This window comes from Chrysemys picta, chromosome 1 (genome assembly GCF_011386835.1).
Source record: "Chrysemys picta bellii isolate R12L10 chromosome 1, ASM1138683v2, whole genome shotgun sequence".
NCBI classification, from domain to species: domain Eukaryota; kingdom Metazoa; phylum Chordata; order Testudines; family Emydidae; genus Chrysemys; species Chrysemys picta.
This window is the reverse complement of record NC_088791.1, coordinates 246,946,406-246,958,641: the sequence shown is the minus strand read 5'-3', so window position 1 is coordinate 246,958,641 and position 12,236 is coordinate 246,946,406. Positions and strand designations below refer to the sequence as shown.

Genomic DNA, 12,236 nt, shown 5'->3' with positions numbered 1-12,236 from the left:
TTAACTGCTGCTGTTGATAGGACAAAATTGTTTTTAGCACCATTACAGAAAACATTTTTGAGATTTGGTGAAAATGATGTTCTCCCTATGCTAGCTGTTAAACTATCGTCAGCGCTGGGCTAAATGTCAATAATGGGTCATTTTCCTAATGCTTACCAGAGAGCCTGTGTTGCTTTGGATTAATAGGAAATTCTGAATTTTAACATTGTGTTCCATTTAACTGACATTTTTAAAAAGCTACAGAATATATAGGCAGAGGAAAAGGGTTGCAGACTATTCATTTCACTCTGATTAAAGAGCCATACAGTAACTTTATTGTGTTTTAGTTCAAATCTTTCCCCATAGTGCTGTAAACTTACACAGCATGTTAGACTGGAGCAAAGAACATGTCTTAAAGAGTTTACAAGCTGAGCGAGACAAGGTGTACAATTCAGGGGAAGACACGTTTCTCAGTAACTGTTCAGGGAAATGGAAGATTATTGATGAGGAGACTGCTAGAAGAAGTGAGCTTAAGTGTCAAGAGCAAGCACATCTTGTAATGATGATGAAAAATTTTACCCCATCTACAGTATCAGTAAAGTTTTTAGCACCAGTTCAGGAGAAACCAATTTATTTTGACAACCACTTCCAACAGGTCAGTTTCCTAGTTGAGACAAAATTTAATTTTCCAACTATTTTTTTAAATTGAAAGTATAGCATTTTCTCCCAGAATAACAACACATGCCTGTCAATAAAATGTATACTTTTTAGGAAGGATGTAAATTATTATAATATTATTTTTGCGAGCGGGCCTGATGGTAGTCAGTGAAGGAAAAAAGAAATTGGACTGGTGAATTTGGACTCTTCCCTCCTAATTCCCATCAATGTCTATTTCCTCAAATTGAAATGACTTTACAGTTGAAAGGGAGTTAGTATAATTATTCTGTTGCTCATTAATATTTCCCAGGGATCAAACTAATTAATATTAATATTGTGAAGTGAAATATTCAAAGTAAGGAAGTGACAAAGATAAGATTACCCACACAACCTTAATTTTGCCCCCTTTGTGTGTCTGCATTATTAGAATTCAGGGTCTGATTCTTCACTGGGTTATCCCAAATTGACACTGTTAACTTCAAGGCATGTACACTGCAGCCCCTTGCTAATAGAAATTTGAGAGATAATTATGCAAAAAAAGTTATTAAAAGTGTATTATGCCTGTATGTGCTACAACTGTTATCTCTCTCTGACATATCTAAACAGATCTTGACCAAGACATTGTGAAAAGCAATTTTCCTCCTACAGGGCTGACTCCCTGACAAATTTCAACTTTGTTGCCCATGCTGAGGCGAAAGTAATTTAAAAAAAAAAATCTCTTTTAAAAATGGCGAAATTGTTTTTGTTGAAACTTTTCAGCCAAATTCACCCTCACGCAGAAACCAAACATGGGAAATTCCAGCCTAGAAAGTAAATGATTGAAAAGGTTTATGAGCAGCTGACAAAGGCCTTATCTACAATAGAAAGTTATACAAGTTTGCAACTTGTTGTTAGAGCCATACAACCCTGCTAGTGTAAACACCGTTCTATCTGGGTAAAGGTGCTTTATACCAGTATAACTATTCCACTGAGGGGAGAGGGGTAACTATACCAGTGTAAGGCACCTTTATGCTGGTATAGCTACATCCATACTAGGGCGTGTCCAAGTATAACTATATTGGCAAAAATATCACACCCTGGCCAACATTATCATACCAGTACAACTCTGATGTGAAGATCCCGCCAAAGACTACCTTTAATGATAAGTAAGGCTGCATGTCTTTCATGTGAGGTCACAGATTCCAGCATGGATTGCAGCAGCAGCAGGGCCCCTGGCCGCCCCCTGCACAGAGCAGCAGCAGCGGTGACAGGGCCCTGGGCCATTCCCCCACCCGGAGCAGCAGCAGTGGCGGTGGGGCCCCAGGCCATTTCCTCCCCACTCCTCAGCAGCGGTGGGGCCCCAGGCCACCCCACCACCCCAGCAGCTGCGGGCCCTGGAGTGCCCCCCCCACCCCGATCAGCAGCATCCCCGGAAGCGCGCGCACACATACAACACAACACATCCCAGCACCTAAGATTTAATTAGGGGTATTTTTAGTTAAAGTCACGGACAGGTCACCAGCCTGTGACTTTTTGGTTATTGCCTGTGACCTGTCCATGACTTTTACTAAAAATACCCATGACTAAATCGTAGCCTTAATTATAAATGTCACTATACATTCTGCCTACTGTATGGTGACATAGCTTTGCGTGGCAGGATATGGAGATTACAGGGTAGAAGCATTGGGAGAGGAAGATATTCATAGTTACTGATTCTAGGATAGACTGATGGTTGTAGAATAATTTTAAATGAAGTGGGTTGAGGTCACATTTCTCAAAGTGTAACATGTTCTTGCTGCTTAAGTCTTTGGTTTTGTCTTGATAGTGATACTATAATTTAATCTTCCTTTATGTTACTTACTTTAGGTTGCCTGAAGCTCAGCAAAGGGTCGGAGGATGCTTTCTAAATTTAATGCCACAAATGAAAAACTTATACCTTGCATACTGTGCCAACCACCCGTCAGCAGTAAATGTTCTCACAGAACACAGGTATGTTTATTTTATATTTAATTAAAACTCCTACAGAAAAAGTGATTAAAAATAAGTAGTATCTATTTTTTTTAAAAAGCTGATAGGTGCACTTACTTTAAATATCCTACAGCCTTTTTTGGTGAGTACACAGAGCATTGTAGCCTGTTTCAACCAAACCAAAGCTATTCTGCGCAGCCAGGCCCATTGTATCACTCTTCGGAAAACTATTCTTTGAGAAGATTCTTATAACATAAAGAATGCACGTAAACCGTAAACATGTAAAGAAACCATAGTACATATTATCTTAGTTTTAAGAGCATCTGTGTGAAAATTTTGATTTTGAAAGCTCTGGCATGACTGATTTTGGTTTCTGTAACTTTCTACTGTCTGCCATCTGTATCTTAACCTTTGAAGGGTTGTGTTGGAGAACTAACCTTTCAGCTTCTGAAACACCAAGTGCAGGGCTAAATTCTAATCTCAGATGCATAAGCATAAATCACCACATGCCTTGAAAAAATTGCTACCTTTCCACACACATGTGAAATGCTATTTTTTCAATATAGTAAGAGGTGGTGTGCATTTCCACATATCGGAATTAGAACTTGGATCTTACATTTTGAGAGCAATAAATTTGCATGGAGAAAGCATTCAGAAAATGTTAACTTAATAGTCAGTTCTGAAAACATTTATATTTATTTTCAACTTCACTCTAATGAGTAACTCCAATGAAGTCAATGTGACGATTTAGGTGACTATAGGTAATATGTGCATAGGTGTTGCAGGATCAGGGCCTTAATTTTGCACAGTTTACAAAATGAGCACCTCTTGTTGGTCAGAAACAAGCGTTTGAAGTAACATGACTACCTTTAGCTGCTGAGGTTTTTTGGCGATGTTTAGAGCCCCGTTCATGTACAGCACAGTTGCAGGCACCATGTCTTACAGAGGGAGAAAGTTTGTGGCTAGACTGTTGCTTTTAAGCCATAGCCAGCATTCGAGTAAAGGTGGGGAGCTGTCCTGCAACTGAATCTCCTTCTAAGGATTCCTGAGAAGCAAATGCTGTGGCAGTTGTTCTAATAACTTTTCAAGGGGCTAAGTGTGTGTTCGCCTTGGAAGTCTAAGAAGCTTTGGTGGCTGCTGTGACCATGAGTCAGAGAACCGTAGCCATCCTACCCTGCCCTTCTCCATGAAGTTAGAAGCCATAGGGGAGCTAGCAGGGAGCACAGCCTGTACTTCCCACCAGAATTTTTGCCCTAGGCAATGAGCCAGGGAAAAGGCTCTTTACACCCTCTCCATCTTCCCTGTGCAAAGTCAGGCATGACTGAGGCCTTCATTTTCAACAATACTAGTTTTTCAATAATATGTTCTATGGTCTAGTCATGCCTCTTATTCATTCACAGTCATGTAAAATATAAACCTTTGAATCATTTGATACAGGTGATCTGTCCCCAACTTCCTCATTACCTAAGGTTTTCTAATTTTTTGTGTGTGTGAAAGAACAAATTGAAATGCTTGCTACATGTTACAGTGAAAGCAAACAGTAACAGAGTACTCTGTGTGGGAGGTGAGGAGGAACGAAAATGAAACAAAATGTTTAAAATGCTGTAATTTCTTTTTCTTGCTGGTGATTAGTTTCAGCTGGCATTCGCTGTATACTATGAAGTATTCAGACAATACGCGTCCAGGATTTTTAATAATCTTGTTCAGTCTAAGGACTTTCTCACATTTTCTGCTAAGTAGTTGGTGCCTCTGCCATCATCCCACATTCCATGTAAATAGGACGTGGCAATTGATAGCAAAGTGAACAGATACATTTCTTAAGATTTGGCTATGTGTAGGGGAAAGATTTATCCAGTGCTTCAAAACTCTTCGGAGAACAGAGGAGAAAAAACGGTGCCTTAGAATTACAGTTAAAATGTTTATAATGGGGGAAGGTTATAGTTGTGTTACTGGGGAGAAGAAGAAATGCTGCTTCTGGAAGATATCACCCAGGTAAAAGATACTGCATTCACTTTCTGGTCAGTAAAATCAACTTTGTGAATCCCTATAGGAGTCATCATAAATATCATAGAACAAGTAAATAATACACTGTAGACATGCAGTTAGTTTCAAGGTAATCTGACTGTTTACCAGAGGCAGAGAGCAAAGGGAAGCAAGTCCTGATGAATGAGCTCTTGTTTAGCATGTCATATTATCTGTTTGAATGAGATGTGTCAATGGAAATATGAACCCTGGATTTGTAATTGCCTCCTTTAGTGGCTTAGAGTGGGTCCTCCCTTTCAGTCTCTGAAGGAGGCCACTCCACCTTGCTATGCCACCTAATGGCTGACAGTCTGTTGCCAGGGGATTAGCACAGTGTCAGCAAAGAGTCTAGGCACCTGGCCCTAGGTGTGGGGCAGGGCAATTGGCAGTCTTTAGTCCAGCTCCCTGGCTGGGGCAGACAGCAAACACAGACAGGCTGTCCGGCCCATGGTGGGGAGGCTGCCACCCCAGGGGTGGGGTTGGCAGCAGGGAGGTAGGGGGCCCAGCCCCACCCTACTCCACCGCGTCCCAGCCCAGGGCCCTATCAGTAGCGAGTGGTCCTGCCACTGGGTCACCGTGAATTCTGCCAGAACACGCTGACTCTGGTTTTGACAACACAGCCAACCTAATGTCTGGTTTCCCTGGGCTACTTAGAATCATAGAATCATAGAATATCAGAGTTGGAAGGGACCTCAAGAGGTCATCTAGTCCAACCCCCTGCTCAAAGCAGGACCAATTCCCAGCTAAATCATCCCAGCCAGGGCTTTGTCAAGCCGGGCCTTAAAAACCTCCAAGGAAGGAGACTCCACCACCTCCCTAGGTAACGCATTCCAGTGTTTCACCACCCTCCTAGTGAAATAGTTTTTCCTGATATCCAACCTGGACTTCCCCCACCGCAACTTGAGACCATTGCTCCTTGTTCTGTCATCTGCCACCACTGAGAACAGCCGAGCTCCATCCTCTTTGGAACCCCCCTTCAGGTAGTTGAAGGCTGCTATCAAATCCCCCCTCATTCTTCTCTTCTGGAGACTAAACAATCCCAGTTCTCTCAGCCTCTCCTCATAAGTCATATACTCCAGACCCCTAATCATTTTTGTTGCCCTCCGCTGGACTCTTTCCAATTTTTCCACATCCTTCTTGTAGTGTGGGGCCCAAAACTGGACACAGTATTCCAGATGAGGCCTCACCAATGTCGAATAAAGGGGAACGATCACGTTCCTCGATCTGCTGGCAATGCCCCTACTTATACAGCCCAAAATGCCGTTAGCCTTCTTGGCAACAAGAGCACACTGTTGACTCATATCCAGCTTCTCGTCCACTGTGACCCCTAGGTCCTTTTCAGCAGAACTGCTACCTAGCCATTCGGTCCCTAGTCTGTAGCAGTGCATGGGATTCTTCCGTCCTAAGTGCAGGACTCTGCACTTGTCCTTGTTGAACCTCATCAGGTTTTTTTCTGCCCAATCCTCTAATTTGTCTAGGTCCCTCTGTATCCGATCCCTACCCTCTAGTGTATCTACCACGCCTCCTAGTTTAGTGTCATCTGTAAACTTGCTGAGAGTGCAGTCCACACCATCCTCCAGATCATTAATAAAGATATTAAACAAAACCGGCCCCAGGACCGACCCTTGGGGCACTCCACTTGAAACCGGCTGCCAACTAGACATGGAGCCATTGATCACTACCCGCTGAGCCCGACGATCTAGCCAGCTTTCTATCCACCTTACAGTCCATTCATCCAGCCCATAGTTCTTTAACTTGGTGGCAAGAATACTGTGGGAGACAGTATCAAAAGCTTTGCTAAAGTCAAGAAATAACACATCCACTGCTTTCCCCTCATCCACAGAGCCAGTTATCTCATCATAGAAGGCAATTAGGTTAGTCAGGCACGACTTCCCCTTCGTGAATCCATGCTGACTGTTCCTGATCACTTTCCTTTCCTCTAAATGTTTCATAATTGATTCCTTGAGGACCTGCTCCATAATTTTTCCAGGGACTGAGGTGAGGCTGACTGGCCTGTAGTTCCCCGGATCCTCCTTCTTCCCTTTTTTAAAGATGGGCACTACATTAGCCTTTCTCCAGTCATCTGGGACCTCCCCCGATCGCCATGAGTTTTCAAAAATAATGGCTAATGGCTCTGCAATCTCACCCGCCAACTCCTTTAGCACCCTCGGATGCAGCGCATCCGGCCCCATGGACTTGTGCACGTCCAGTTTTTCTAAATAGTCCCGAACCACTTCTTTCTCCACAGAGGGCTGGTCACCTTCTCCCCATGCTGTACTGCCCAGTGCAGCAATCTGGGAGCTGACCTTGTGCGTGAAGACAGAGGCAAAAAAATCATTGAGTACATTAGCTTTTTCCACATCCTCGGTCACTAGGTTGCCTCCCTCATTCAGTAAGGGGCCCACACTTTCCTTGATTTTCTTCTTGTTGCTAACATACCTGAAGAAACCCTTCTTGTTACTCTTAACATCTCTTGCTAACTGCAACTCCAAGTGTGATTTGGCCTTCCTGATTTCACTCCTGCACGCCTGAGCAATATTTTTATACTCCTCCCTGGTCATTTGTCCAATCTTCCACTTCTTATAAGCCTCTTTTTTGCGTTTAAGATCAGCAAGGATTTCACTGTTTAGCCAAGCTGGTCGCCTGCCATATTTACTATTCTTTTTACACATCGGGATGGTTTGTTCCTGCAACCTCAATAAGGATTCTTTAAAATACAGCCAGCTCTCCTGGACCCCTTTGCCCTTCATGTTATTCTCCCAGGGGATCCTGCCCATCTGTTCCCTGAGGGAGTCAAAGTCTGCTTTTCTGAAGTCCAGGGTCCATATTCTGCTGCTCTCCTTTCTTCCTTGTGTCAGGATCCTGAACTCGACCATCTCATGGTCACTGCCTCCCAGGTTCCCATCCACTTTTGCTTCCCCTACTAGTTCTTCCCTGTTTGTGAGCAGCAGGTCAAGAAAAGCTTTGCCCCTAGTTGGTTCCTCCAGCACTTGCACCAAGAAATTGTCCCCTACGCTTTCCAAAAATTTCCTGGATTGCCTGTGCACCGCTGTATTGCTCTCCCAGCAGATATCAGGGTGATTAAAGTCTCCCATGAGAACCAGGGCCTGCGATCTAGCAACTTCTGCTAGTTGCCAGAAGAAAGCCTTCCTACCCCCTATTTGTTTGTAGGGCTCCGTTGCTCCTCAGTGTCTTTGGGGTACTTGGCAGCTGGAAGTCCCAGCAGCTCCTCGATGTATTCGTCTAGTGGCAGTCCCGACAGCTCCTCGGGGTATTCGGCCAATGGCAACCTCAGCAATTCCCCTCCCTCAGGGTCCTCGTCCAGGGGTAGGGGTTGGAACAGCTCAGTCCCTGGCCCAAGGCCCAGCAGCAAGGCAGAGGCGTCCGATTCCTTCCCTGGCTCTGGCCTAACTGAGCTGGAAGCCCCACCTCTTATACTTCCTGTTCTGCCCCTCTGCTTCCAGCACAAGGGGCAGGCCCAGCCTGGCTCCGCCCACTAGTGGGCAGGGAGTGGTTCCTCCCTGTGCGTCTCGGTGGGAGGTCTCTCCACCTTGCTACACCTCCATTTAAAATTTTAAGTGTTTTTTCTTTTATTAAACACAGCTATAGCAGACTGCAATGTATGCCATCGAAAATACTGTTTTTAAAATCTTCCATAAAGAAGCAAGAAGTTACATTTAAACAGAGCAACTCCAAAACCGTTCACCTCTCTTATAGAACAACAGAAACCCCTTAGATTATAAGACTTTAAGGTTTGGAAACATGTCTCTTTCTGCCTTGAGTGTCACTGAACATACTGATTGCACAAAGTAAAAATATATAAATATGTAAAAATTCTAATAATGCCATCTATTGTCTCCTAGTTACATAGAACTTTTTCTGTTAACATAAAGAGCTGTGAGAGATGTTTAGTTTACACTGAGGTTCAGGGATAGCAGCATCTAAAACAGTAAACGAGGGAACTTCCTTACAATTATTAAATGCCAAAAACTAGGTTAAGATTGCACAGTTAAATTTACACTAAATCAGAGAATGGAAAAGTTAAGATTGCAAAAGCAATGCTCAGTTGCATTGCAAAGCCTGTATATGTTTATGGTATGTATTTAACAGAAGAAACATGAATAAGAACAAGAAAAAGGTAGAGAATATTACATGTGTACTCTGAATTCATTCACTGACTTTTGGGATTTGAATTGTACATTGTGTAACTGATTTAATAGTATTTGAGAGAGAAAAATGGCTTGGAACTAACACCCTACAGCTTTTCCATCAGAGAGTGTACCCTCCTTGCACTCAGCCTCTGTGCACTTCAGTAACTAAACACTTGTGCATAGCGCTTGCCTACAAAATGGTCCACTTCATGTACTCAGTATACAATTTTAAAATCATAACTTTTGCCATGTAAAAAAACCCAAAAACAAGTTTTCTGCAATTTATCAAAGCCACTGGTCCTCAAAGAGGACTAAGTCTATGCCAAGTTATAAAAAAACATTTAGGATATTCTTACTATAGCTAAGACTTTTTAAAAGGATTATTTTAATTGTTAAAAATGGTATTTTTTTCACTTTCATAAAATTCCAGAGCTGTTGAAGGATTTTGTTCTAGCTTTAAAAAATTATAATGATAAAAATTGACCTTCAATCAGGAAGAAGTTCATCCATAAAGGTGAATTTTTCATAGTCATGAGCATGCAAAAATATGGGTTATAATAGAAACCATTTTACAGCATTCATTGTAGCATTTGTACCAGTTGAATGAAATAATATCAAGATCATACGATAAGCATCCATCCAGTCCTTTTGAAGGAAACATTAGGTAGCTGGATTCTACTGCTTCATATTTCAAAAGAAATATCAAGCTGTAAATTGCAGTGAGCTGGTATCCTGATGCCAGTTAAAATTCAACTAAAGTGTTAAGGGATGGAGATACAGTTGAGGTGAACACTGCCAAAATATGTATGTTAAAACACCGCTTTCCTATCAGGACATACATTGGCTTTAATTTCCTTGAATGCTCAGCATGCAATTCAGACTAGCGTTATTGAGTTAACTCTTCTAGCCCCAATGCCGAGAGAACTCCCCTTGCTGTGATTTTATTTTATTTTATTTTATTTTATTTTATTTTATTTTATTTTATTTTGGTCACTCTTATACTCTCATCGCTGAAACCCATCTCCTAGTGTTTAACATAGTCTGAAGTCATGCCAGTTTTTAAAGAGTGGGGTCTTCAAGCCTGATCCTATTAAGGCTAAAAGGAGTGTTGCCATTTACTTCAGTGGGAGCAGGACTGAGACCTACATATGTGCTTATTTTTTCGTCATTTATGTCAGATGTTGAGAATGTCTGTTGGCTTGCTCTCAGTCATCCCTCAAATCTTGGAAGGGAGGTTCCATAGAGGCTCAGAAAGGAGGAAGGCTGCAAGAGTTTTGAGGCTGCATCTATGTTTTGAAGAGATGGGGAAGATTTATAAGGCCTGATCCTCTAAGGTGCTGAGCACCCTCAATTCCCACTGAGGACAGTGGAAGGAGAAGGTGCTCTGCCCCTTTCAGGGTCACGTTCATTTCAGGCTTTAGTCCAACAAATGAAAAAAATAAGTTAATTCAGATTTCTTTAATGCACAGTATAAAAAACTGCAGTGAGTCCTGTTGGAGGCATTTCCAACATCTAGCACACTCTTCACCCGTTTGATCATCCGTTTCCTGCTTCATGCTGGTGTACCCTCTTTTAGTCACACCAACAGACTTCTTGCTCTCTGGAAATCTAGTGTAGTCTGGGTGAAGTGTAATTTTTCAAGCATCAGTTGAAAAAAAGAGAGAGAGCGAGAAAATGACAAGATTTATTTTAAAGGTACATTGAGTGGAGTTAACCTGCTGTTTGCACCAGCCATTGTAAATTCCAGTCTGTATCACTTCCTGTTCATGTTCTTCATAGTTTTCTTCTTAGTCACGTATAGATAGCATCAGCATGAAAAGAGGCTTTTTGTACAGTTACAGTATTGAAATATAGGATGCAAACAATAAACGACTGTTTAAAAAAGCTTTGGGGTAGTTTCTCTGTCTTTTTTTTTATTACTTTCATTGTGAATGAAACAGAGTCTTGTTCACATTTACAAAGCCACAAACATACATTGTTCTTCTTTTCTCTGAATTCAAAGTACTAAAGTAGTCAAAAATAAACCATTGAAATAAATGAAAATAAAAACCAGAATCCTAAATTTTCATGAATGAATGTGCAAAAATGGGGGCAATATTTCGTGTAATACATGCTTAAGTTTGACTGCTGGGACATCTGTTCTTGAGTTGTTGCTTGCTTTCAGACAAGAACTCTCACTTTTCACCTCCTCCATTAAGTTTGGACAGTCTAAACTCATCCTGTTATTCTGTTTCAGTTGTGGGAGTGTAACTTTATCCAGGCATTAGGGTCACTAACCAAGGTAGTATTCCTCCAGTGAATACCGTTCTTTGTGAAATTGGGCCAGTGTTCTTATATGCCATGGATTATTTCAGAGCCATCAGCTTCTTTCCCAGGAATAAACCTCACCAGGCTTTTTCGTAAAAAATTCCCGAGTCTTTGTTATGGGGGGAATTTATCAGCTTCAGTTTTTTTTTTTTTTAACCTCTACAAGTAATATGTAAGCTGACTAAGTACAAGCTTAGAGGAAAAAATATTTTCCCTGTAATTTTCCTGTTTACATTGTATGTTTGACAGTTCTTTACATGTAGTCAGGCCTTGATCCGGGAATTTTACGCATGTGAATAAACCCCTTAGCTACTCTCACGTATAATGTCAACAAGGGAGAGAAAAAAATATTAAAAATAGGAAATTATGATTATAAAACTAAAGGGGTCTAGATGCAGGTGTCTCACCAGAAACTTCAATCTTTTGATACTGATTAGATTTTTAAAGGTTGCAGTCAACTTAGACGTAAATAAGTTTGATGAACTCTCTGACATGAAGACTATGTTGGAAATCAGTACTTCATATTCTTGCTCATTTCCCCTCTTCTAGTCTGCTACTCTTGTCTCTCACTTTTAGTGCCTGCTAGCGTCCTCTAAGTTCCCTTCTTCCTCTCCACCTTATCCCTTAATGATCTTGTCCGCGTCGCTTCATTTCAGTGGGAGTTGAGTGTCTAACTCCCTTAGGCTGCTTTGAAAATCCCATCCCTATAGGGTGGACCAGGGGTCGGCAACGTTGGCACGCGGCTCGCCAGGGTAAGCACCCTGGCGGGCCGGGCCAGTTTTATTTACCTGCTGACGCGGCAGGTTTGGCCGATCGCGGCCCCCACTGGCTGCGGTTCGCAGTCCCGGACCAATGGGGGTGGCGAGAAGCGGCGGCCAGCACATCGCTTGCCCGCGCCGCTTCTCGCCGCCCCCATTGGCCCGAGACGGTGAACCGCAGCCAGTGGGGGCCGCGATCGGCCGAACCTGCCACGTCAGCAGGTAAATAAAACTGGCCCGGCCCGCCAGGGTGCTTACCCTGGCAAGCCGCGTGCCAACGTTGCCGACCCCTGGGGTGGACATTTATGTATTTGGAAACATTGTTAGATAAACAGAAAATTTCCAGCTCCAGGGGGAGGTATTTGAATGTATATAGAAGTAGCAGTAAAGTGAGGGATATTTAAAGATGCATATT

General features: G+C 42.4%; 1 protein-coding gene across 23 annotated transcripts in view; it reads left to right on the top strand.

Annotated features, from left to right (window-relative positions):
- The window catches only part of ARHGEF7 (Rho guanine nucleotide exchange factor 7), a 194,811-nt gene that overhangs the window by 124,935 nt on the left and 57,640 nt on the right, over positions 1-12,236 (top strand). For all 23 annotated transcript variants that reach the window (XM_065591991.1, XM_005307595.5, XM_065591940.1 and 20 more), the window contains one exon: positions 2,482-2,604. In XM_065591991.1, the coding sequence (XP_065448063.1) occupies positions 2,482-2,604 (123 nt within the window). The remainder of the gene's footprint in view (positions 1-2,481; positions 2,605-12,236) is intronic.